Here is a 27,671-nt window from a genome sequence, read left to right as displayed (position 1 = left end):
CTGTTCCGCACTATTCAGACATCTTGCTTTTGGGCATCCGAACCTGTAGAGGACCGGGACACGTTACTCTGAGAACACAGAACCAACTCATTCCAGAGTAAACAAATTACGACCAACATGCAGAAACACATTCCATGGAATACTGTTACTTACTACCTTCCGGGGAGTGATCTCCTCCTGGGGCAATGGGCGGGATAATCTTTGCCTCTGAGTTCTTAATAGAATTGAAACTTTCTGTTACATTAGCTAGGACATTTTTCATTCTATGTCAGGACTGGAGGCGAGGATTATGCTTGTTCAAAGCTTGCTTACAACCAGTTGCGCCATATTTCGAACTGGTTTGAAGTAGAATCTCTTAAAGGTAGAGTCCGAAGACCAATCTGCTGCATTAAGGATATCTTCCAGGCGTGCACCCAATCCAAATGCCTTCGAGGCCATTGCTCCGTGAGCGGAGTGTGCAGCAAAATGCCGCAAACTTATGCCAGCCTCATGCATAACCCACCTGGCAATCGTGGGTGAGGAGACCGTTTTGAAGGGCTTTCGGAGCTAAATAAGTAACTGACGCTCTCCAGGGGGACGGAATTCCTCCGTCATTTCTTCATACGCCTTGAGACATCTAACCACGCAGTCTGGAAATGCCGGGTACGAAATAACCCTGGAATGAGATTTAGTGCGTTGCAGAAGGGTAAAGTTTACTCCCTCAGGAGAGAAAATCCTTCCAGTAATGTCCAAGGCCCGGACATCCGAGACCCGTCGACTCGAAACCAGGCAGAGGAGCGTCGCCAACTTTGCAGAAAGCTCCTTCGGAGACAGAAACCGGTTAGGTTGCCAGGAAAGAAAAAGGTTCAGAACCTGATTGACATCCCAGAGGGAGGAGTAACGAGCCTCAGGGGGCAAGGACAGTCACACACCCCGTAAGAGCTTGCAAACCAGGGGGTGTTCCCCAACCGGGGTACCATTGACTGGAACATGACCAGAGGAAATCGCGGACCTAAATGTATTTATAGATCGGTAAGCAAGGCCATCAGAAGCTAGCTGCGCCAAGAAATTACCATGCCAACAACGTCGGCGACCAAGGGATCGTAACCCCGTCGCAGACACCAACAGGACCATCTGCCCCATGTGGACCGGTATTTATCTGTACTGTCCGCCCAGGCTTTGGAAATGAGGTCCTCAGCCTCTCTCGAAAGGCCCGGAGTTTCCCATCTGCCCCAGAAATCCCCTACGCCATGAGAAACAGAGAGCCCGCTAACACCAGCGGGTGAGGATTCCCTTCCGGATTCGTGAGACTTGCTGGAAACTGGGTGGGAGTAGGATTGGAAAATCCCAAGAAAGTTCCAGAAGAACTGGAAACCACACTTTCGATCTCCACAGGGGGGAAATCAACACCAGATCCGCCCCCTGCCTGCGAATCTGAGCCGAAGAGCGCGTGATCATCGCAAATGGAAGAAACTCGTACCCCTGATCCAGGCTTCAATCCTGGAGAAAAGCATCTGTGGCCGCTGCCGAGGGGTCCGGCCTCCAACTGAAGAACCGGGGTGTCTGGTGGTCCAGACGGGACACAAACAGATCCGTTGAGAACGGACCACAATGGTCGCTCAAGGCTGCAAAGACTGTTCGGTCCAGCATCCACGTGCTGGAGTCCCGTAAGTGGTGCGACTGGAAGTCCGCCTCCAAGTTGTCTCGACCCGGCAGGTATTCGGCCGTGACCGAGATCTGACTGTCCAGGCAGTACAGCCAAAAACTTGCCACCAGATCTGAGAGGGCTTTTGATTTGGTGCCCCCAGGTGGTTTACATACTGGACCGCTGAAACGTTGTCCATCTACAGGAGGACGCACGACTGCACTAAGTCTCTCGTCCAACACCGTACGGCAAAGGAACCTGCCAAAAGCTCCAGACAGTTTATGTGTAATTTCTGTTCTTCTGGAGACCACAAACCTCCTGTGGACAAATCCCCCGCAGCGCGCAGCCCAGCCGAGCCTGCTGGCATCGGACTCTTATCTCTAGATCTGGGGTAGAGCCGAAGATTGCACGCCCGTTCCAGGCCTCCATATGGTCTAACCACCATCGGATCTCTGCTCTCACCTCGGGAGTCAGGGCCACCTTGTGTGAGCAAGGGTACCCCTTCCGGAGGAAATACGCCTTGAGGCACTGCAAAGCCCTGTAATGCAGGGGGCCCGGGAAGATGGCCTGAATCGAGGCCGACAAAAGGCCCACCACCCGTGCTATCTGACGGAGGGATACTGGGTGGGTGGCCAGAACACGACGCAACTCGTGGCGGACCTTGGAAATTTTCTTGGCAGGGAGACAGAGTAGACGACGTAGAGTCGACGACGAACCCCAAGAAGGTAAGAGACTGGGACGGTTGTAATAGGGACTTGTCCCTGTTGATAACAAAACCTAGGCTTGGTTGGAGGGCTACCGCCATCTGAAGGTGAGCCTCCAGGCGACGAGGACACAAAGCCATCAAGAGGAGGTAGTCTAAATATACAATCATTCTGACCTCTCTGGCCCTCAAAAACTCCACCGCGGCTTGAGGACCTTTTGTAAAACACCAAGGCGCCGACGAGAGGCCGAACGGGAGGGAGGTGAACTCGTAAATGCTGCCTCCCCACATGAACTGCAGGAACTTTCTGTGTGTAGGAAAAATGGGGACCACCAAATAAGCGTCCTTGAGGTCCACGCGGACAATCCAGTCGCCGGGGCGTAAAACATCTCGAAGGAGGTGAATGCCCTCCATTTTGAAATGGCGGTAAACCAGTCATTGGTTGAATTCGCTCAAGTTTATGATGGGCCTCTTGCTGACGTCCGTCTTGTCTACTAAGAAAATATTGCTCAAAAATCCTTCCGGGTGGCGGACAGAGAGGGAGATGGCGCCCTTGTGCAGGAGTGAGGCGACCTCTGCGTCCACAAGCGCGGCATCCGAAGCTGAAAACTGAATGGGACAAGGAGGGGAGGGTTGCACTGGGGACCCCATAAATTCAATTTGAAACCCCTGCACTGTCTGGAGAGCCCACGCATTGTGTGTGAGAGGCAACCAAGCCTGTAGCAACTTGCCAACCGCCCCCCTATTTCTGACGGGGAAGAAAGGTGAACCCTCACCGGGGTTTGCACTGGAGGCACCTCCACAAGATCCTCTTCCTTTGCGTCCTCTCGTAGGATAGAAATTCCCAAAGCGGGGACATGGTCCTGCTGTTGTCCGGAGCCTTTCTGGTTACCCTGCTGGTGACCTCGACCGGCCGAGCGACCCCTGCCTCGGCCGGCCCCGCGAAAAACACAGGGAAAAACCTTGCGGATTGTTGACTGCTCCTAATCCAGGGAAGTAAAGGTGTTTACAAATTTGCCGAGGTCCTTCATGAAGGGCTCGCGAAACAGAACTCCTTGAGCCACAGCTCGAGCTTCAAAGTCCGCCAGGTCACCCAACTTCGGGTCGATCTTTATGAGAAGGGACCGGCGGCGCTCTGTGGAGAGGGCACAATTGGCATTGCCCAAGAATATGATGACTCGTTGAGCCCAGTTGGAGAGGATGTCAGGAGAGATAGTAGAGCCAGACTTCTTGGCCTCCTCGGCCATGTCGAAGATCTTTGTAGATGGGCCGAGGGCATCCAGAAGCTTGTCCTGGCAAGCTCTCCAGGACCTATCGATCCCCTTTTTTGGATCGCAAATACATTTCTGAAGGAAAGTATGCATCCTGGGGTCAATCTCCGTGGTACTTAACTCTCCAATGAAGGACCGGGACATTCTGCCCGCAAACCATTCCGGGCCTCCTTTTCCAAAGGACGGCGGATGTGCTCCGCCACATAAGCGGCCTCCTTCTCCCCTGAGACCCACTCCGAAGAGCGTGGATGAACAATATCGTTTATGTCCGAGGTAACCGCAGGGGGAACTGCTGGGCGGGGGGGGGGTGGTGGCAAGACCCCGAGGGGCCTGGGTCAGTGTCCGAATCACCAGAGGTGTTCGGATCCTTAGGCTGGGAGGTCGGAGGAGGGGGAGGGGGGAAGAGGCGCAGCCGGTTGTACTGCCCGACTATCAAGAAAAGCCTGACATAGGCTCTCAAATGCGTCTGAATCCACCCCAGGAACCCGGGCTCACTTGGCCGGAGGGGAACCAACCGGGACGGAGACAGGAGGGGCAATTGGCGTCGAGGGAGCCCCAATGCGCTGTTCAAGGCGCAAGAATGCGTCATTAATCTGGTGGGACAGGCTGTCTTCAAAGGGAGATATAGCCTGGCCAACAGCCTGATAAATCGAGGAATCTACAGCGTCGTAAAAGGCATCCCCCCAGGGCATCTCTGTAAGGGAATCCTCCTCCTCAGGATATTTGTTGTAATATTCCATGACTGGACGTGGATGGAGAAAGACACAGGAATGGCAACTTTACAGACCTGGGTAGGGCTGTATGAATAGAAAAGCTGGGTGACAGCTGAACTCAAAGGTGGTAGGGTAATACCTCAATCAACTGGGTTCAAGCCCCAGGGGACAACTGCTGGCAGCAACTAATATAAAGCACACACCCCCTTTCCAAAGGGGCGCTCACTGGTCTGGGCCTTGTCCCAAACACAGCCTAGTGATAGACAATACAAGACCTCACTGGAGGCGTTTATGATGAAAAAACACAGACTCCACAACCTTGCCAGAAATCTACACAGGCGGTGGAGAGTGAATCTCTGAAACGCGGCAGACTCAGTAATTACACCCGCCCTGGCTGCTACAACCCTCACGGGCGTTCGCCTCAGACCAGAGGCTTCTAGACAAAAAGTTGCGCGCACAGTGTTTAAATCTCTGAATAGATCAAACACTGCGTCTCTGACCGCCTCCTGCGCCCTCTAGTGGCGGGAGGTCACAGAAGCTAAGCCAGCACCATACGCGCTGCGTAGGGATGATGAAAACCTCAACCCTGAGGCGCCCTTGAGAAAAAACGAGAAAAATGCACACGAAGGTGCCGCGCGACAACCCCTCCCCCCAGGGGGGGAAACAAGGGACACTGACAGAAATATTTGTAACGAGCTGTGAAAACACCTCAGAACATCAAAGCTGAGCTCGCTGACTGACAGTGAAAGCTATTAAGCCTACGCATGCATCATCGCAATAGTACAGAATAACAATAAGCATACAATGAAATTAATTACAGTCCAAAGCACTAAACAGCCCAAATGAACTGGAGAGTTCTTATCTTTGCTGAAGAAAGAGGAAGAATGGACACTAGCAAAGGACTATATTGGGCTGGTTGCCCCTGATTGGACATTGTCTCTGTTCATGATTGGTTGTTGTCATGATTGTTTCTTTGACTACGTTTTCCCTATGGTTCATGTGAAAAGTTGTTTTTTGTTACCTTTGTGCTGCTAATGGAATAAAAGTGAAAAAAGCAGGCATAATGCTCGCCTCCAGTCCTGCCATAGAATTTCATTATATAGTAACACTAACAATCTTGTCAGTTGAGGCATAAACGTTTTGAACATCTCTATTAGCAATCCGTCACAGCCACAAGCCTTTCTGTTAGGGGGATTTTTAATGGCTTCCTAGACTTCCCTAATTGAAATAGGAGCCATTACCTGGGCCTGCTGTGTGGCGCGAAGTGTGGGTACTTTAATAGTTCTAAGACGCTCAATAAGAGTTTCTGGAGATACTGATGATGAAAAAAATAAAAATAAAGAATCTATTCACTTTGTAGTGGTGGCCTTTCGTTATTGCTTGAATTGCATTACCTTTGTAGGTGCTTGAATGGCATTATGGCCTCCAAAGATCACCAGTACCCTGTCTTTGTAACACAGAAGCCTGGTCCTTAACACTCAGAATGCCTTGCTATCTCTAGGCAAACACGAAATGCACGTCTCACACTGAATGTTTGCAGCATATCTGTAGACAAGGAGAAGGGCCAAAGAAAACAGTTAAGAAAAATCTGCTTGTATAGGTACAAATTTGTCAATACTTTTGGTAAAATAGTTGGGGTGAGTCCTCAGCATTACAGCCCCTAAGGAACACGATTCACAGGTACGTAGCGACTAAAGGTAACTAAGATGCATGACCAAAGTTATGGCAACTGGTAGCGAAGGGTTACAGTGCAGACGGTAAACTCAGAATATTTGTGCATCAATGTGGCCTGAACCAGGTTCTAAACTTGAGAGGCCATGGGCTGCCTTACGTGAGAGCACAGTTCACCAGGAGCTGTAGATCTTATTTCACAACCTTGGTGGTGGTGGAGATGAAATACCTTGCCCCTGTTCTGTAACTCCAAGCCTTAGGCAGGTAAAACTTGCTGGTGCCCACTTGCACAATGGATTTGTCAAAGTACACATCAATCGATCCAGTAAGGCGATACATTTTCTTTGGCAAGGCCCAGCTACAAAACCCAAAACAGTTACTTCTGTGCTATGCTCCTGTGATTATGATAAGTTATTGTGGTAATTGAAATCATTACAAATGCAAAACAAGCATTTACAATGCAATAGGTCTCGCAGCATTAAAGTTTGAGTTATTGGCATTGTTTATGACAATGCTTTGCATAACATTATCAGCAAACTTTGAATTGGTGAGCAGTGAGAGTGTGTGCAAGAGTATGCTGTTCGTGAGAGCAGTGTGGTAGAGAGTGCAGGAATTTGGATGACCTGAGCAATGTGGATGATGCACATCATGCACAGGGCTGACACAGTTATTATTCACACAGCTCTGATGATGCTTCTTAGGCACGGGCTCACAGCTGTTATTATTCACACAGCTCTCATGATGCACCTCACGCACGGGGCTGCCGCAGTTATTATTCACACAGCTCTGATGATGCACCTCAGGCACGGGCTCACAGTTGTTGTTATTCACACAGCTCTGATGATGCACCTCAGGCACGGGGCCGACACAGTTATTATTCACATAGCTCTGATGATGCACCTCACGCACGGGCTCACAGCTGTGTTATTATTCACACACCTCTGATGATGCACCTCCGGCACTGGCTCACAGCTGTTATTATTCACATAGCTCTGATGATGCACCTCAGCACTGGGCTGACGCTGTTATTATTCACACAGTTTTGATGATGCACCTCACGCACGGGGCTGACGCAGTTATTATTCACACAGCTCTGATGATGCACCTCACGCACGGGGCTCACGCCTCCTGAAAGTGCCTGTATTTCTGAGCCTCCCTTGAAACTCGAAAGAGAGGCAAATAAGTGATGCACCTCACGCACAGGCTCACAGCTGTTATTATTCAAACAGCTTTGATGATGCACCTCACGCACGGGGCTGACGCAGTTATTATTCACACAGCTCTGATGATGCACCCCAGGCAGGGGCTCACAGCTGTTATTATTCACACAGCTCTGATGATGCACTTCTGAGGCCTACAACAAGACTATTTTACCGAAAGTGTTACTTCTGTATTCCTTCATGCTTATCTCTCTACCCTGGTTGTATTACACTCAAGATCTGTTATTAGGCCCTTTGCATTTTTGCTAATAAATTATATTAAATATTGAGCTTGCCAGGAAATACTTCATGGGTGGGTATTGCCCCATGCTCCTATGGCAAACCTATTTTTGTTTAAATCTGTTTTATTGTTTTTCAAATAATACACAAACAGTCATGTTACAAAAAGTGTTAGCATTGTTTGTATACAATATTTTGCTGGATGATCGCTATATATGCAAAGTTACGAACAACGCCAATATAATCATTAACAGTGTAACACTGGTATGTATGAAAAGTTCTCCGCAGTTCTACGGCCTCCGCCGTAGTTTATTGTTCAGACCCACCACCTCGTAATCTGTGCTGAGGTACTTCAACTTACGATTCCTGTATTATGCAGAGGGGCCGGGGGCCAGGATATTGCTGGATGGAGGATTCAGAGGCTGGAGTTCCGAAAATCACTCCTGTCTACATTGGTGTTAGGCCATGCCCCCTCCCAGTTACTAGTTAGTCTTGATATTTCCTCATGGACTTTAGTATATTTACCACTGCCCGCAATGTGGGATTCCGAGACAGAGGCAGCATTTAATTATTCACGATTGACAGTTGCATGGTAGTCAAAGCGCAGTGACTAATTTATCTTATTTCTGAGCTTTAATAGTTAAGCCCAAAGAAAAAGCCACATGATGCTATTTATCATTGATATGTCCCACAAGAATACAAGCACTGGCGTTGCCAATAGGTCTCGCAGTAGGAAAGTTGGAGCTATTGGTTTTGTAAATGACAAAGCCCTTTATGTTTTTAAAATGAAAACAAAAATAAAAGGCATTGTTATTTGCAATTGTAATAGCTCCAACTTTCCTACTGCGAGACCTATTGGCAACGCCAGTGCTTGTTATATAAGGATCTGCAGATGTATGGCAACTGTAGCTGCGAATTCTAGAGTTCTGCGATTAGGCTGCACTTTTGAGGTAGAGCCAAGATTCGCCCAGAGTTAGCACTGCGCTCCAAAAGTGGTCAGCCGGTTTTAACATTTAAGCCAACGGCGGTTTGCATGCTCAGATTTTGAGCTCACGTTTACGTTGTTAAAAACGGAACTGTAAGTTAAAGGGTACAAGGTGCTGTAAGCTAAAACGCAGGCATGACAGAGCTCACCCGCCATGCCCGTATCTGCCAATGCTTCGACAGCTCACATACTGTCGAGTCTTCGATATTAAGCACAATGTGAGAACTGGTTGTGTCACATTTTAGAGTAGTTCGATTCTGGAGCACAGTTCTATGAAATAGGGTGAACATTTTGTAACTGCGTGCAAACATACATTCTCACAATGGGTCACGTTAAAATGTCAACTTTCGAAAGTTACTTTGATGCCATTTAGAAGCACGTTAAGGTCATATATGCACATATCTGGGAGACAGAAGCATTACATTGCTTGACATTCCACTAGAGGGCATAAACATGGTTTCTGTTTTTCAGAGTGCGGGCAAAATCATGGCGAAACGAGCGGGCCTAGTTCCACAGTAGCCCGCCACATTGGCATTTTGCCAGTTTCAACCAGTTTCTTCTAGTACGGCTACTCGGCAACTTAACGTAAACGTGCCTCAGTAAAACAAATCTAAGACATCCATCCAACCACCTTATATGGATTTGTATCTAAAAAAATGTTTAAAGCGGTAACAGAACAGAAAATGCAAAACCCTTATTTACAATTACTGTAGTTCAATAACTTTCAACGTTTTACACAGGAGAACACAGAAATGTTTAACTCTTACGCAACACAAAGGTGTGCATAGGGCAGAAATACGTATGTCACGTGGGAAATAGGCAATTATAAACACTTAATTAGCAGAGGACAGATAACAAGGGAGGAGGATGGCAACTTTCCAAAAATGTCAATGAGTGGCATTTTATGTCAAAATATTTAAAATATGTGACTCGCTCTAACATGCTAACGTATAGGGTGAGCTTAAAAGGCAATGTGCAAGGAAAGTGCTGAAAAAGGTGACGTTGCCGCGTTAGGTACATAAAGCTGTGTAGCAGAATGGAGGGCGGGCAGCAACCCTTGGATGCCAATGTTACCCCTCACCAAGATATAGGAGGCCTCAACATCCCCTAGAATGACATACATTTTCATCCACTCACTGGCCAAAAAGGAGTGTTTTTTACAGCTTAAAGAAGAAACACGGTGGTGCCATGATGTTGGGGCGCACTTAAGTAATTTCTTCCAATAGGGGTTAATAACTCTAGCGCTGCCGCTTTAACAATCAAACCCCAGAAATGCATCACGCTTGAAATTATATAAATGAGTTAACGAGTGGGTACTGTGTTTAAATCAAAGAAAGACACACGAAAGAAAGAGAAAAGGAACGACAAAACAGTGGGATACGAAACATTACCTATGAAAAAGGGAGACACAAAGGAAAATAAAGGAATGTAACGAAAAAGTAGAAAAACTATACGTGAGAAAAAATGAATTGCAGCGGAAAGAGGATAAAAGAGAAAATACAGCGATAAAGGAAAAAAATAAAGACAAGTACGGGAAATGCAAGCGGCGGGGGGGTGGGTTGGGTTCACAAGGGAGAGAACAACACGAGTGGTGGGGGAAAGCCACGAGGGAGACAGCAACACAGGAAAAAGTACACGAAGGAGGCAGCAACGAGAGAAGCACACAAGGGAGACATGGGGGAAGCTGGTAATTAGGGGAGGAGAAGCCGCACAGCACACGCTGGGAGAAGCCCTTTGATGTGCTGGGCAGCCGTGAAAAAATGCAATTAGGAGGGAGGGAGGGAGGCTGATGCGCGTGCTTGTTTGGTCACGTGATTCACGTGAACTTAAAGAAAACCGCACGAACGAAACCCTTGGTTTCACGAGCATTTTGAAGACATGAATTCTCGCTCTGCTCAATGCGCTTGCGCGCATTGATAGGTCGCGAGACCTAAAAAAGCACAAAATGCAAACTACAAAAAATGCAAACTTTATACGTTAAAATACACTAAATTAATTCAGAGGTGATGAGAGAGAAAAATAGTTTACAGTGTACTGGACAATGAGCAGCATGGCGCCAAGAATAAATAAATAAATTATATATATACATACATACATACATATACACACATACACCTACATACACACATACACCTACATACACACAATATTCAGGACCACATTTGATCAAATCAGTGATCAACAAAGACAATACATCCATTTATATGACATAGTTAAACAAGTCAGACAACTAAGTGAGTTTTTTCAGTACAAACACATAAGCAAGTGAGTGCTAAACAGAAGAAAACACATTTAAGTAAAAAGTCTCGGTCAGCAATTAATTGGATAGCAGACCATGCTCCAAGATATAAAGTCAACAAGATAGCTCAGTGAGCTCACATCTCTTGGTAGAAAAAGGCAGCCCGCTTTTCAAGAGTTCAAATCCTACAAGACCAGTTCAACACTGTGTGCTGCTAATTTGGATAAAACAAGAATTGTTTAGGGGAATACTAATTATCTTCCATTCAACTGTCAAAAGACGTAGAATCCAAATTGTTCACGATATAGCGGGTAACTTATGTACACCAGGTAAATTTTTTTAAGAACTGTAATAGGTAAACTACAAGGTGGAAGGCCAGTTTAAAAGACATCAGATTCTTCCTCTTCTAAAAAATGGCTTACATAAACAATACCGGTGGATGTGTTTGGTCAATACAAACATGATTGACGGGTTCCGTTCTCAACATCTGAGAAGGTGTGTTAAATGCCGACAGGATTATTTGCAATTAATCCAGGTAAACACCATGTGCAGCCTCAAGGTCACTTAATAGTACAAAGGGCTAAAGAAATCCAACAGTAATTATCTATTATTTGGTAACCTTTTGGCTCTGTCACTCACAACACACCACTGAATATCACGTTCCACCTGTAACATTTAACTCAATACTGCATTTAATTCATAACGAACCACAAGACAGAAATACATTTCAATACAACGAAACACTCACCCAAATCCACAGAATTTGTCGAGCTCTGCTAGTCAATTTGGAGGAATCCACACATTTGCTTCACAAAAATAGAATAGAAGCTTTGAATTCGAAGTTTGATTCACCATCTTGTTTTGACAGCAGTGGGCTGGTAATCCCCAGAGATCAGCGTCTCCGATTCTAATTACATAATTCAGATAGCGAGTCCTTAGGTTACAGGTGACCGTGCTGCAGAGCTGTAGTATTACTACGAACACGTCATATTTAATAAAAGACAATTACTCCCCGAGAGCGAGCACCGTACTTATGCTGGAGACGAGTCTGGTGTGTATTAATAGCTGGGAGCTTTGTACTCTGCTCTGCCGATGACTGGGCACTCATCCTGAATAGGCCTCGATTCCGCGGCTCCTGAAGTCCCTGGTACATCTCCACCCTCTGCACCACACCCAACCACGGCGACGGACCTGCAATTCTATATTCATTGGGTTACTTGGTTACAGCACGAGGAAGGGCTGATGTCAGCCCACAGCTATCCTCCGGCCTTTACGAGAGAACGGCTTGGAGGGACTGGGAAGCAAACGTATATGAATGAAACAGCAAAATGAAAAGAAGCGGGAAACTAAAGAAACAAGACGTGAGCAAAACTGAAACCTTCCGTGGGGCGGGACTTCCGTCTTCGGAAGACCGCGCACGCGTCCACGGAGTGCATGGCCAAACGAGCAGTGCTGGTGACGCGGGGCTCCCCTGCCCGAGGGACAGCCCCGCGGAGGCTGCAGAACTCTACAATAGCGGTAAGTGGGGCTTAGTTGTAGTGGGGAGGGGGGGTGCGCTTGTGTGTGTGTGTGTGTGTGCGCGTGTGTGTATGTGTGCGGCGGCGGCAGGGGGGGGTGGGTTGGTGGGGGTCTCTGTATGTGTGCGTGCGTGTGTAGGTGTGCTTGTGTCTCTGTGTGCGCATGTGTAAGGGGGAGGGGCTGTGTGTGAAAGCTTCCCAGGAGAGGAGACAGGAGCTGGGCACAGCGAGCTCACGTTTGCGTGCGCGTGGCCCGCTCCATTTCCCAACGCGCGGCCAGCTCCTGTCCCCTCTCCTGGGAAGCAGAGTCGCTCACAATAGGTCTCTGGCTTCGCGCGGTTAACGCCACGAGACCTAAAAATAAACGATGTGGCTACAGACCATTTCCCTCTGCAATTTACATTTCCTCAACAAAAACGACATTACATCCATTAAAAGGACAATTGTCTGATTGTAAAAATACATTATTAAAAATGTTTGCAGAACTTAAAAATACAAATGGTACATATAACTCACCCTAAAAAGAGCTTTTGTCCAATTTTAAAAAAAATCCTTTTTCAATATTTTTGTGGATCGTGCAATTTAGATATGTTAAAGCGTCCTTGCAGTGTTGTATGCCATATTTCAGGAACATTGGCTTGAGCAATGATTGTCGTTCCATTTTTATTAATCCTGGGCATCAGCACACGATTTGTTCATTCGTTTCTGGGTGGTATTAACAAATTCTGCATTGTTGCCACAAGTTCCAGTATTTAGGTAATTTTGCTCTAGACGCTTTCACTGGGAAGATCAGAAAGCGCATTCTCATCATTTGATGTCTGCATGCCTTATTTAATGGTCAATTTAAGTAGTATAACATTAATAGGGTGTTACAAAGTCATTGATTAGAGTAGTGTCCCTCAATGTGGAGATCACAATTAAATCTCTTCCTTGCGAAATTAAAGGTAGTCTGGCTTTTATTATGTCTCAGTGCAACTTTCAAGGAGGTATGTGACCAGATATCGACCATGACTACGTGTTCTTATGCAGTTCTGAGATATTGAGACATGGATTTGTTGTGGAACTTTTTTTCTCCCAGTTATGGGTTGCAGTGTTTTTTTAATTTGCTTTTTTTTGGGTGACTAATATCAGAACAAAGATGAACAAAATTGGCCTTAAATACTAGGTCTTGATTCAAAATGCCAAATTCCAGCTGGATCCAATAAACTTGGCACTGCAATTGATCAATGGTTGGCGAAGGTCTTCCCGGGTGTGTAATTTGCTTGAACATATTTAGCACTTTTTAGTTTTAGATTTCCTTCAGAGTAGCTCATTAGCTTGACTTTAATTCTGCAAATTGCAAAGATAAGTGATACAACTTTGCCCTTCATTTTTAGTATGTGGGGTCTTAAACCAAATTTGCAGTACATTTTTTTGTAGCCTATCTTGTGCCGACCTAAAATCCTATTACTTCAGGGTTTTCATTTTTTTCTCCAAATATCATGACCTTGGTTTTACTTTAATTGATGATCACATTATTGGGCTGATTATAAATATTTCGTGCGTTTAGTGCAAGGCGTAAGCCCACAGCTTGGTTAAGAAGGACCAGGTCCTCAACATATTGTAGAACTTGGATTTTATTAGTACCTATTCTGGGGTGGAAAGACCTTGAAACGAACAGGCTTTGTCCAGTGTCAACAATTTAAATGTTAAAAAGTAGCGGCTCAAGTATGCATCTCTAATTTAGTCTTGTACTTATGTGGATGCGTTCGGATACATTTATAACCATTCCCATCCTTGATTCTGTAAGCAATTGGATTGTTTATTGACTTGGTGGGAGCTCTGGTCAAGCAGGAACCACAGTCCTTGTAATGGTGAGGCACAAGCCAACCCAAAATTAACCTGTGCATCAGTAGAACCGGAGTTAAGAATTGTAAAGAGTTTAATGAAAATAGCTTCAAAAAGCACGAAGCGCCAACTAGGGCTATCTATCTGGTCACACTGGACCGGTTCAAAGTCACACTTTCAGGTCAATTGTGATAGAGCGCCAGTCGGCTACAGTCAGCAGGTTGGGCCTGCTATTGTTTACCTTCTCAAATCATGCCAAGAGTCCTGTTCGCAGTGAAGGCGACTGCGAGGAGTAGGCAGAAGGTTGAAGGAGGCTGAAGGAATAGCACGAAGAGCAGCAGGCCAAGTGTCACGGATGGCAGGTGCTGAAGCTTTGATTTGGCAGTTCTTCGCTAGTGGTCGACACTGTAGAATGAAGAAGCGGCTGCTGGAGCTTCATTTTCAGTTGTGGTGCGAGTGGTGTTTGTGTGAATGGCCCATTTGCAGTCGCAATGAGTCCAAAAGCTTGAGTACAGCTCCCTGAGCTATACCAAGGGACCCAGGACCTGAGGGGCACCGCTTGGTGGGGGGGTTCAATAACTCTTCAGCTGGGTCCTGGGACTACCCTTTGGATCAATCTGGTGTACTGGGTTTAATGGTGAAGTTGCAGGTCCAGTTCTCCTTCCCCAGGCAAGAGGGCAGCAGGTCACTACAGCAGGACAGCAGTCCAACAGAATGGCAGTTCTTTCAGCAGTACAGAATTACATGGCGCCGGGATGCCTTCGGGTAGCTGTGCGCGGTACAAGTCCGTAATTCATTCATTCATTCATTCATTCATTCATTCATTCATTCATTCATTCATGGCAGAGTATCGACGGGTCCAGAAGTGTACTGAAGAGTTGGTTTCTGAGGTCCAGTATTTATATTCAGTTGTGCCTTTGAAGAGGGGAGAAGCTTCTAGAGGCATGACTTTGAAGTGTCCAGATGCCATGCCTTCCTGGCCCTGACTCCAGACTAACTACAAGGAGGTAGGCATCCCTTTGTGTGTGCATCAGGTCACATCCTATTCAAGTGTAAGTGGGGCTGGGTACAGCTCCTCCTTCCTATCCAGCCACTGATTTCTAAGTTCCCCATTGTCTGTGGCTGTCTATAATATACATATATAAGTAATACACAAAGCCCAACTGTCAACTACACCCAGTAATACGACCCAGACAGGCTGCAGGCACCAAATGGCTAAGGTAAAAAAAAATGTCAACTTTCTAAAAGTAGCATTTATCAAATACGACTTCACGATAAATTATGATTTTTCATTACAATTTCTGAGATACCAAACATGAATTGCTTACCTGTTCCCATTTGGAAATTCTATTTATAAAATGTAATACGGTAACTCCAGTGTTATCCTATGGAAAATGTAGGCTTGCAGTAGTGAAAAACTAATGTAACCTTCTAAATACATTGCTCTCTGGGTAGTCCAGGGCTGACACTAGGATGTCGTATGTATTAAATAGGAGGATTTGGGCCTGGCAAAATGTTTATTTTCTTCTCAAAACAAGAGTGGACCCCAAGACAATAAGTCTGTGGTCACAGTCTCAAAATAATTGTTTGGTTAAAGTAACAAAAAATTCCTCCAAATGTTAATTGTTTTTTATTTTTCACCAGAGTCTGTATAAGAGCAATTGTAAGTAAGTGAGTCCATATTTATGATTATCATATCACCACAAATCTGGTAATAGTATGCTCTGTGCTGGGGTTCTATTTAACATAGGTCCTGTCAAAAGCCAGGTGGGAGTGCTTGGTGGAAACATGTAGACCATTAACCTCTATAGATATAAGTAATCATTGACTCATTCCCATGTTTACATCACCTGTTTTTAACCTTCTCCCAACTCCAGTGAACAATAAAACCAACAAGGAGTTTTAGTTAATTTTAGTTCCTAAAACACCAGACCCCTCCTAACTCAAAAATAGTTGAGCCCACTCTGGTACATTAGGTACCTGGAGTGACGAACAGATGTTGAGGTGTGCCACTAATGAACGCTAGTGGATGTGGGTCTCTCAACAAAAATTATTTGAGATTGTGATTACAGAATTATAGTCTTGTGTTCCCCTCTTGTCTTGATTCGTGAATTGTTCCGAGAAGTTGACTGAATGTCCTGCTTTCTTCTTTCTCCCCCTTGTGTCATTATGAATGAAAAGGGTTATTTTGCCAGGTCGAAATGGCAGGCCTGAGGAATGTTTAAAGTGATACTTGAGTGGGTGGCACAGTCATTGCTGCAGGCCCACTAGTAGCATTTAATTTACTAGCCGTGGCCACAGGTAGTGCAACTTTAGTAGGAACATAGAAGTAAATACATATGCCAATTTGGTACCAGCCAATCTAACATGTTTTAAGGAGAGAGCACAAGCACTTGAGCACTGGTCAGCAGTGGTAAAGTGCACGGAGTCCTAAGACCAGTAAAAACGAAGTTGGCAAAAAAAACAAGAGGTCTGAAAGGAAAAAGTTGGGGAGAAACCACACCAGGAATGCCAGGTCTAATAGATTCCTTCTCAGTCCTCAGAATATAAGGAGGTAATAGCATTTAGCAGTGATGAGTGGGAGCCCCACATAGTGAGCATGGCCCACAGAATATGTCAAACGCTGCTAACAATAGTTAGAAATGGGACCGCGTAAAGGTGGCTTTAAGTGGGGATTTCTGTTGGGTATGTTTTAGAAGTTCTGTACAGTGTGTTTTGTTATGTTAGTACATTGCATATCATGGTGGCAAATACTCTTGTTTACATGGTAATAGCCAACTGTCTTGCTATCGGTATAGACTATCAAGCCAGTCGCAGTACACAATACACATCTGCGCCCTTCTGCTCTGTGAGAGGGCTCTTTGCCGCAAGCAGCTGATGACGACAACGCTCAGAATCATAGCTTTATATTTGTGGTGGAAATGTAGGATGGCAATGAGATCTCTGTAAACTCAATGCCCTTTCACCAACTTTGAGGTCAATGAACCAGCAGATCCACTTAAGGCTTACTCCCAACCCTTCTCATGGGCCACCTCTTGAAGACATGGGACCTTGACCGAGTATCTCTGGGTCATCTGAGCAAGGAGGCAAAGGTCCACATGCACAAAGCAATGCTAAACTGAACACAACCACAATCCTTCTATGTAGTCAATCACCTTAACGTTATCAGCTGGGTAAAACTTTACTTATCTGCACTGCTGCGCTCGCTACTTCTCAAACAACTATGTACATGCAACACGTCAAGCAGTATGTCCATATGACCGTCTTCTCTCCTAAGAACGGTGTTGCTAGCCCATAAGGCTTCAATTATATCTGGCTAATCACCTGGTGCTCCCATCCTCCCTTAGGTGAGCTCTTCCCACCATAGGTCCCCATTGCATTTAGGAAACTCAACATCATTCAGCCCACTCTGACACTCTTCAGTCATATGGTGAGGTCAAGCTCAAATGAGGATGGAATGCAAGCTAAGTCTGCCCCTCGATTATCTGTGCACGTGGCAGAACGTTTCTGGCGGCTTAGTATAATGTAAGTCACTGCACTGATATTTGTTCATGTGGAGCAAAAATATCTTACAGCACAGGCATGCCTCAGACAAAGACTTAAATACATTTACATAACAATCTACTTCTCATTGCTGTTAATCAAAGAAATCTCTCTGATTATTAGTTGAATTACTACCGTGTCTTGGCGCCCAACATGTCCATTTGATATGCAAAAGGCCAATATCCATGCCAAATTTCTAGGAAAACCACTGTCACTGCAGATGTTTTATTTTTAAATTAAGGGGAAGGCATGCAAGCTCTCAGATGGCTGCATCCTGTGCAAGCTCCATATGAGCTCCTCGTCTGCTGCTCAAACCACCCCACTGGCTCTTCCCTTGTCTACCTACCCCCAGGCGACTTACCTTGGGTGGAGCACTGGGGCTTAACCTGAAGGGGACCCACAGAGGTGACTTTTGCCTATGTAAGAGACTCCTTTGCTGCCTCCTCCATGTGGAGCTTGGCCTATCTATAGTGCTGTGCTGAAGTGTGGTCTTGGTTCCAATGTCGCAGCCCGAGGCAAATGTGAGGGTGCCCCGGATACATCTGACTTCACTTGTGATGATAGTTTGTGCTGGCAGGATCAACACCTGTAAGCCGTGGTGAAACTGAGACCGCAGTGGTTGCTTAGGAGCCACAGGGCACCGAGGGGTAGGTAAAGTATGCAGAGAAGGCACTAAAGTTTCCTAGATCATAGGGCTTAACCTCATAGTTATCAACTTTGTTAGAGGGTCTTTTGAGTGGACACTGAGGTCTTTAGAACTACCCCCAGTCTCGACTAAGTTATTCTTTTTTTTTGCCATCATGGCAGCGAGGAAAAAAACAAGAGATGTGCATGAGAGGTCAAGCACAGTAGAAAAAATGATTGCTGTTGTAGAGCCAGGCTTGCTTGAATCGAGTGGCTAAGTGAGCAAGGGACTCACGTCTGAGCATACCCTGCCACACTTATGGCGGCCAAAAGCGGTACAAAAGGGGGTGGTGATGGACGGAGCATCTGAATCAATCAAACACTCACACCCAGTCAAAAGATCTGGGTTTAATGCATCACCGTTCTTTAGCCCACTCTGCCACTCTGGCAGTTCGGGCTGGACTGTTCCCATGAGGCACAGGGTCGGACTGATTTGCATATAGCCATGTCTGAACTGGGGTGGCAGAGTGGGCTAAATAACGGTGATGGATTAAACCCAGATCTTTTGACTGGGTGTGAGTTTTGGTTGATTCAGATGCTCCGTCCATCACCACCCCCTTTTGTACCGCTTTTGGCCGCCATAAGTGTGGCAGGGTATGCTCAGACGTGAGTCCCTTGCTCACTTTGCCACTGGATTCAAGCAAGCCGGGCTGAAGACGGCTGGAATGCCAGAAACCGGTCTTCGGAAGCTTGTGTCCGGTCCAGGGAAGACATGGCTTGGCAGTTTGGGTTGGACTGTTCCCATGAGGCACAGGGTCGGACTGATTTGCATATAGCCATGTCTGAACTGGGGTGGCAGAGTGGGCTAAAGAACGGTGATGGATTAAACCCAGATCTTTTGACTGGGTGTGAGTGTTTGATTGATTCAGATGCTCCGTCCATCACCACCCCCCCATTTGTACCGTTATATAGCAAAAGCTAGAAGGGCTAACCAGCTGAGTGCCACAAATGGAAACCCTTCAGGAGGAAGTAGGGTCTTCGGTGAAGTGTAAACAGCAGGTAGCGTGCTGGAATTGGAGGCTTTTAAGAAGAATGCAATGGCTGTCTTGGTAACATGGAGGATAGTTATGAAATGTTGAACAACGTGAGGAAAGTTTTTAGTCTTGGGGCTCACAGCAGATTTACTGCAGAATAACCTGATGAACAGCATCATGTAGAGGATATCTGGGATTCTGGACAACCAGCAAAAGGGAGGTCCATAGGTGATTTTACAAGCTCTCTGTGATCAACAACATCCGGAACAAAACCAGGTGGGACACTGATGGTAGCGGTATGCTCTGCTGATTGAAGTGACAACATTCTTCTGGCAGCTGTAAAAAATAAATAATGGGCGAGACTAGTCTTCTCTTCTTTCCAGAATTGGATCCCCTCCACCCTGGCCAAGAAAAGAACACTTGACCATCAAACAGCAGTTGTCTTTGAAAAGGCTTGTCTAGCTTTGGTGGATTACTGGGTGCATCCGCAGGTGTTGCATTGAAGGACGAGTTATTAATCGTCGCAGGGTGATCCATTGAGAGCTTTTTTGTGTAGCTGGGAATGAGATTCAAGGGGACTAAAGCTAAAGACTGTGTGTTTTGATGTCGTCCTGAAAGTGGGGCATATTTTAATCCCATTGTTGATGCAGGGTTGTGCAAATACCTTCTCTGTAATGCAGAATGAGGGGAGATTTTCACTCTTTAGTTTCCTGTTTCCGTACCTCTTTCCCCGCCTCTCTCTGCCTTGGTTCTCTTGAGCTGCCCTGTTTACATTTTGTTCTTGTTTGGGGAAATGCATTACCAGAGTCTGTCATCAGTCGTAATATGCCTTTTAGAATTGTTCAACTCATGACTTGAGAAGCATTACTCCTTTTGGGATTTTAGCTTATCTTTTTTACTCTGGGCTCTAGGCTGCTTTATTTTGTTGAACTATCAATCACTTTATACCTGCCAAATTAACAAATTTGAACATAAATTAAATGTATGTGACTACATTTTGTGAAGTTATCTTGAATATCTGGAATAAGGAAGGCCCTCATGGACTAGTGTTGGTCTCTGTAGTGTAAACTAGTCTTCCCTGCCCTTCCCACCTAGCCCCACACACTCACTCATGTACACAGATCAGCGATGAGAAGCTCTATTAGTCGCTAACCTATAAACTTGGGAAGAGACAAACCTGAATCAATTTCATTACCTCTCTTTATTGTCCTGTTTCCTATCAGCAGTTTTTGAAATCGGTCCAAATGCCGCTTCAGCCTTGCTGCTTGGTTTATCAAAGAAAGTTTGGTTTGCCAATCAGTCCAAGAGTTAAGATTAGTGTTTCAGGTGCGTTCTGACACGAATACCAGTATGTTCATCTATAAAAACTTGACTATATTGAATTCATAACTTGGCATAGGAAAAATTTCTAAACTTGTGCATTTCACTTCGCCTTTAATAAGGAAAATTACAATGTATTAAAAAGTGAATGTGAAATTTCAAGTACATATTTGTGGATTTCTCACATATACGTAAAACTATTGTGTTTGTGTCAGTCCCAAAATTGACCATTTCATTAGTCCTGTAGACTCGCCGGTGCTTACATATAGCTTACAAATTACTGCAATGTAATGTTGACAAATTGGCCCTGCACTCTGATCTTACTCCAAGATCATGTATTTTTTATTTGCGTAAATGTGATGTTCCACAGCAATATGTATTCTCTATTTATTGTGTCCCCATCAGATCTCTTTATCAGCACCTCTCTGCTTGCAAAATAATTGTAACCAGAGGATGGCATCAGTATATAGAGAAAGAATTCCCCCAAAAACTTTATAGAGTGATATTAATATTTCATAAATCCTCATAAGTCATGCCATTTGACAGTTAACGTACAGATATGACTTGACTCTGTGAACCTTCATACTCTTATCCATCCCACTCGGAGTTCAGAAGACCACCTCCACATAAGCTCGTATTAAGGCTTTTAACACCTGAATTTTATTATCATGCCCTATTCCAAAAGTACTTAGTTTTCCCTTCTCCATTCATCACCAAATTTGGCCCAAAAATCTGAATGGATCCAACAATATTTTGAAAAAAAACGAATGCAAGTTTGTTGAAAAAGGAAGTATAGTTTTAGGCCTTTAAGGTAGACATATAATTGGAACCTACAGGAGCCTTAAATGCTGTCTTTTGTGATTTACATTCCATAAGCAGAATGCCTACTCATGTGAAGAAGTGCGTTATAGTGAATATATCATACTACTGAAACACATTTTTCTTTTCCTTCAAAAGATGATCCTTCGGTGTAAATTCTGATATTATGCCAGATTTGATGTAGATCTGTTCAATAGCTTTTTTTGTAGTTCCGGGCAAAAAGTTAGGCCTTTGGGATGACTGAATGGGACCAGAGTTATATTTGACATATGCTTCACTCCCTGTTGGAACTTTACTTATGTTTGACCACTTATTACAAAACTTAATTAAAGAATTCAAGCTGAGTAATCTCTGCACTGGACAGACCCTCTTTCTGGCTGTTGCTAGAAGCTTTAGAATATTAATTTGTAATAGGTTTCACATTGGTGCCACTGAAATACTAGCTGTAATGTGCTTGCTGCACGTGTGTCTCTGCCTGCCCCTCTCTATCCATATGCCCATGTGCATGTTATTGCCTTGTACATCTGTATTCTTTTTTTTTTTTTTTAATACCATTTGTATCACTGCATCCATGCACGGCAGTCCATGGCTCCTCCCACGCCTTTCTCTTCTCCTAGCTCTCTGCATATCCATAGTAGGAAAGTGATATGTAAATGCCAATGCAGTATAATCCCATTCCCTCCTTTCGGTATGTGTCTTCCTCTGTACCTGGCTTCCAGTGCCTTTTCTTCTTTTCCGCGGTGTCCCCTTTTTTCCTCCTTCTTGCTCCTAATGCATCCTTTTCCTTTAACCCTGGTCTACCTTGCCTTGATTCTTTTTTGTTGCTCCAGTTGGCTCACTTTTTTGTCCGTTCACACCTTGTCTCAGGCTCTTCTCACATACACTGATTCTTACTTGTCTTTTCCCTCTGGTATTTCACCCACCTTACTCTCTGTCTCTCTTTCCTTCTTTCCTCTCTCTTCCCCTGCAGACCCAGACAGTTATGGGTGTGGCGGCAGAGCAATCTGAAGAGGGGTGAGGGGGGAGTCAGCTCGGTGGATGTTTCATACGAGCACAGGTGAGTGCCAAGGGCTTTTCTTTCAGATCTTTATCGGGATATTCCTTGTAGTGGAAATGCAGTCTGCTTAAAGAAAGTTATGTTTTTTGGTTACAGTATTTCTCAGTGAAATGGAATGACCAGTTTGGATCTGTATATGATGTGGAACAGGACCATATTATGCAAATCATAGGATTTTCGGCTGCCTGTTCTGTAGTTTCACAAGTTTTAGATTAACCTGCCATCTTTTTGTTTAGGCCCAACATTGTTTAATTTTGTTTTTACAAGAAGAAATAGTGGTAGAATTTCTTTATCCGCCTCCTGCTATGGTGGCTGTGGAAGAGATACAGGTGTGGCACTGGACAGCATAGAGGTGTGCACTCCTGTGGGTAGAGCACATGCAAGGAAAGCAAAAAATACTAAGGCCAGACATAGCAAGAATGTCAAAAAGGCAGGCTTCCACAGCAAGAATGAGTCAACATGTTTGCATAATCTGTGAGACCCCAGCCCTTCACTATTCTGCAAAAAGTGGGTTCCTGTCCGCTGGGTGTAAATTTGATTTGCTATTCGCGGGCACTTGACTGAACTTCCCCACTATCTTTGATGGCAGCACAAGTAATTTGGGAAGGACCTCTCTGCTTTTAGTACTTTACTAAATGAGTGGGTTAGTAATTCTCTTGATGCCACGATCCCCATGGCTATTTTGAACAAGCATTTACAATGCAATGGTTTCGCCTTTGGAAAAGTTAGAGCTATTGGCATTGTAAATGACAACATTTGTATAACAGCGTTCTTCAGACAAGTGAAGAGATGTCCTCCGGGTGCGTAGCCAGCGTCACCAGCCCTAGTGCAAGGACGAAAATTGGCCCTCTGACTGCTGTTTGAATGGAAAGTGTTATACCTCACAGTATATCCCAAGCGAAATCGTGGGCTTTACATTTCCATGTTTCTCCAAATATAGCCATTACACAAACAACTGAAATGCAAGACATTTGCATTAACGACACATGGGTCAAAAGCATCTTTGTACCTGGATCCCTGGCGGGACAGAGGTGTGAAGTGTTACTTCCACCATGGGCAAACAAGGGACGCTCTGCGCACCGTGTCTTGTGCTCTTCAAGGGATGGGGCTGCCTGGGCCGGCAGCAGCAGTGACACACGGACTCACGACAAGTCCTCCTCCCGACCTCCGCTCCTCCCCAGCAAGCAGCCCGGGCCGTCAGTCACTCACAGTCAGTGGAGTGCGCCCGCAGTGCAACGATGACAGTCTGCCTGTCAGTCACCACCGGTGCAGGCACCACCAGTCCACCACTCATCAGCGACACCGCGTCCGCCGCCCCGGGGCCCGCACCGATAGAGAGGGTGCTCACGTCAGCCCCCGCATATATGGGAAGCGCGCGGGGGCTGACCAACGCAACTGCTGCCCAGGGCCGTCATTGGTAGTGTTTTCGCGCGCTACACAAATGACGCCCTGGGAGACCCCCACCACATTGGCTAATTTGGTATTGGCTAATGTATGCCTCCAGGCTTAATGTTGCAAGCAAGCGGTGACCTGGTGGGCGGGGGGGGGTGGGGCGGTAGTGGGTGGGCGTGCAGGAACAGCGCACATGTATGGAGTGAGTGTGCACCGTGCGGGTCCGTGCCGTCCTTCCAGCAAATGAATTATAGTGACACCAGAGATAACACACAACAAGCAAAGAATGTAGCAAGGACTGCAGCCAGCAAGGCCTGCAGGCCACAATCATTGATGAATGCCAGACCTGCTCTAGGGGTGGGCGGGTCATCATGTGCCTGCGCAGAGGCAGGCCCATCAATCACAGGACCTTTAATCAGTGACTGACGGTGTGTGCGCAAAGCAGCGCGATGCGCTCTGAGCCCCTGACTTTAACTTTGAGAGTGTGTGCGATTGGGGGCGCCCGCCCAAGTCACTTTTTTCTACAATCATGGGGTTAGTGTGTGCCACAATCATAGGTCAATGAGTCCCGTAGTCGGTGGGTTCCTGTATGGTACTGATAATGAGGGTGGGGTAGGTGAGGCAGAGATGGCGGGCTCGGATCGTGATGGCTCCCACTGCGTACTTTGTGTGTGTTGGGGGGGGGGGGGAAGGGGGGGCGCTTGAACTCTAGTTTCATTACACTACTGCCAACTGGTGCCATGGGCATCACATGCACCGCCTCCAGTAGGCTTCTCTAAAGTCCAATGTGTTGTCCGTCATTTGTTTCTACGTCTAGAGCCTCGTGGTTGCCCGGTGCCCAAACACCAGTACTTCCTTTGTTGTCTCCGGTAAGAAAGTGCTGTTTTGTTGGGGCATCGGTTGGCTCGGACCTCTCCCGCGCGGTGTTGTACGGCTGTCCTGTGCAGGCACGCACTGTTCGTTAATGGGGTCGCTGTTCCGTGCTTGACTTATGTGCACGCGCTCGGGGTTTGCCAGTCGTACTGTGCCCCCTGATTACGCTGCTCCCCGTGCCTCACTGGAAAGGGTGGTGTACCGCACCATGCTCTACAATGTTTGCTTAATGTTTGCACACGGACAGCGGGAGGGGGGGCGGGCGGGCACACGGACAGCGGGAGGGGGGGCGGGCAGCTACACGGACAGCGGGAGGGGGGGGGCGGGCAGGCACACGGACAGCGGGAGGGTGGTCAGGAAACAGCCAGCGGGACAGGGAACAAGACGAACAATGAACAAAAACCGGTGTAAAAAAAAAAAGGCCACGCCCACAGTACCCACGTCTTCATGACGTTACGGAGAGGGAAAGAATCGGCGGAACGCCCACCAATCGCCCCGGGAAATTACTGACAGATCTCTTCCAATGGCTAGCCTCCATTTATGGAGCTAGCCAATGGAAGAGAGAGGCTGAACTAAAGCACACAGTGTAAGACATAAGATTTCGCTCTGCACGAAACGCTGCTTGCTCAGCTTTCGGCAGGCGAAACCTAAAAAGGGAAAGCAAGACAAATCAGCACCATGGTTCAGTGCGCACCTCCTCTAAAAAAAAGATTGTAAAACACTTAAAAGAAATGGAGAAAAAGTTATGATAAAAGTTTAAAAGACACCTATAGGAAGTTTAAAAGACACCTATAGGATGTCAACAAGACAATATCAATTATAAAAGTGCAAGCTTTGGACTATGAAACCTCTATGGTTAAAGTAGCGAATGCCCCTAGGGAGTTATTTCATTACTTCCCCCTTCTGTAGCCTGATATTTTAATTTAATTTAATTTAATAACGATTTCTAAAGCGCCTGGTGACCCAAGGGCATCCCGCGCTATATAATTTGTGATCCTGTTGAGGAGGAAGAGAAGGAGGGGAGAGCGACAGGGGGGGTTTATTTAGGGAACAGATGAGTCTTTAGTTTCTTGCGGAATACCAGATAGTTGGGTTCAAGTCTGAGGGAGCGGCGAAGAGCGTTCCAGCCCTTGGCTGCTTGAACGGAAAATTGTCGTCCTCCTGTACGGGTTCTTTTGAATCTAGGGGTGCTAGCTAGGTTCTCATTCTGGGATCGTAGGGATCTGGTTGCTGTGTAGGGGGTAATCATTTTGCTGAGGATCGCCGGACCAGATCCGTTGAACAGCTTGTGTGTCGTGCACATCGCTTTGAATTGCACCCTTTGGCGCACAGGGAGCCAGTGCAGGGCTTTGAGGGCCGGCTTGGCGGACGTTCTGGAAGGGGTGTTAGTAAGCATGCGTGCCGCCGCATTCTGTGTCCGCTGGAGTTTCGTTAGGGTGGCTTCAGGGGCTCCCAGGTAGACCAGGTTGCTGTAGTCCAGGCGGGACAGTACTAGTCCCTGGATGAGTAGCTTCCTGGAAGTGGGTGGCAGTAAGGGCAGGATTTTACGAGTCGTGCGCATGAGCCCGAAACATGTGCCCGCGGTTTTGGTTGCTTGTGTTTTCATAGTGAGCTGTGGTTCGAGCCACACCCCGAGTGTCTTGATTTCACGTTTCGGGGGGGGAATTTCCCCGAACACATCGGGCCAGAGTGCTGGAGGGATGGTCGTCCATTGTTTTCCTAGTAGCATCACCTCCGTCTTTGTCCCATTCAGTTTTAATGATGAGTTATTCATCCAGTAATGAATTCCTGTGAGGCAGTTGGTCAGGTTTTCTGGATGGTCGATCAGCTGGGACAGGGAGACGACTAATTGAGTATCGTCAGCATAGCTCACCATTTTTATGTTGAATGGTGTTACCACGTCCTCAAGGGGGGCCATATAGACGTTAAAAAGCGGCGGACTCAGGGAGGAGCCCTGAGGGACGCCGCTTGTGAGTGGGAGGGTGGATGAGTGATGGTTTTCGTCCCACACTTGGAAAGTGCACCCTGTAAGGAAGGATTCAATCCATTTGATTGCTGTCCCGGTAAGTCCTGCATCCGCCAGTCTATGCAGAAGGACACGATGGTTGACTGTGTCGAAGGCTGCGCTTAGATCCAGGAGGATCACTGCCACTGATCCTCCTGAATCCAGTATGCCCCTTGCTTCCTCAATGACTGCGAGGAGTGCGGTGTCTGTTCCATGGCCCGGGCGAAATCCAGTCTGGGATTGTCTAAGCAAGTTGTTGGTTTCAAGGAACTGTGATAATTGTGTGGTTACCAGTTTCTCAGTGACTTTGCTGATACCAGGAAGTAGAGATATTGGTCTGTAGTTAGACAGATCTGTTGGGTCTAGCTGCGTTTTTTTTAAGAGTGCTTTTACCACAGCACTCTTCCAGCTGTCGGGGACAGTTCCGTGGGCGAACGAGCTGTTGATGAGATCCGTGACAGTAGGTACGATTACTGAGGCAACGGTCTTGAGGAACCTGATTGGTGCTGGGTCCAAGGGTGACCCACTTTTCATTTTCGTAAGGGTTCGCTCAACCTCTAGGAAGGTTACTGGCCGGAATGTCGGTAGAATGGGGCGTAAGTTACTTTCAGCCTGGTCAGGGACTGAACGGCTTTCCGTGTGGCTGGGTAGACCGGGGAGTGGGAGGGAGACCAGGATGCGGGTGATTTTGTCATTAAAGTAGTTCGCTAGCTCATTGCTTCTGTCAGCTTTGGGGGTGTTGGAGGGGGAAGTGATGGGGACCTTAAGCAGCTCCTTTACGATTAAGAAGGATTCTCGGGCTGAGTTGGATGCTTCTTGTATCCGCGTATCATAGTATGAGGCTTTAGCTTGTTTGATGGCCTCTTTATAGAGTTTGACCGTGGACTGGTAGGCTTCTTTGTTGGCATGTTGCCAATTTTTTCTCCAGAGCCGTTCGGCTTTTTTACAATTTTTGCGGTGTATTCGGAGATCCGCGGTATACCATGGAGCTGAGCCAGGTTTACCGGTTTTGTCT

The 27,671-nt window shown here is 46.4% G+C and overlaps 1 protein-coding gene across 4 annotated transcripts in view; it reads left to right on the top strand.

The window, feature by feature from the left end:
• Positions 1 to 27,671, top strand: part of TCF20 (transcription factor 20) — a 230,747-nt gene that overhangs the window by 160,978 nt on the left and 42,098 nt on the right. For 2 of the 4 annotated variants that reach the window (XM_086958737.1, XM_086958727.1), the window contains exon 5: positions 22,300 to 22,386. The exons of the other annotated variants lie outside the window; for them this stretch is intronic. In XM_086958737.1, coding sequence (XP_086814863.1) covers positions 22,300 to 22,347 — 48 coding nt within the window. In that variant the 3' untranslated portion in view covers positions 22,348 to 22,386. The remainder of the gene's footprint in view (positions 1 to 22,299; positions 22,387 to 27,671) is intronic. 4 annotated transcript variants of the gene reach the window in all.

This window comes from Lissotriton vulgaris, chromosome 1_1, assembly GCF_964263255.1.
Source record: "Lissotriton vulgaris chromosome 1_1, aLisVul1.2, whole genome shotgun sequence".
Lineage (NCBI taxonomy): Eukaryota > Metazoa > Chordata > Amphibia > Caudata > Salamandridae > Lissotriton > Lissotriton vulgaris.
Note: the sequence above shows the minus strand (reverse complement) of the source record. Positions and strands in the feature narration are given on the sequence as shown.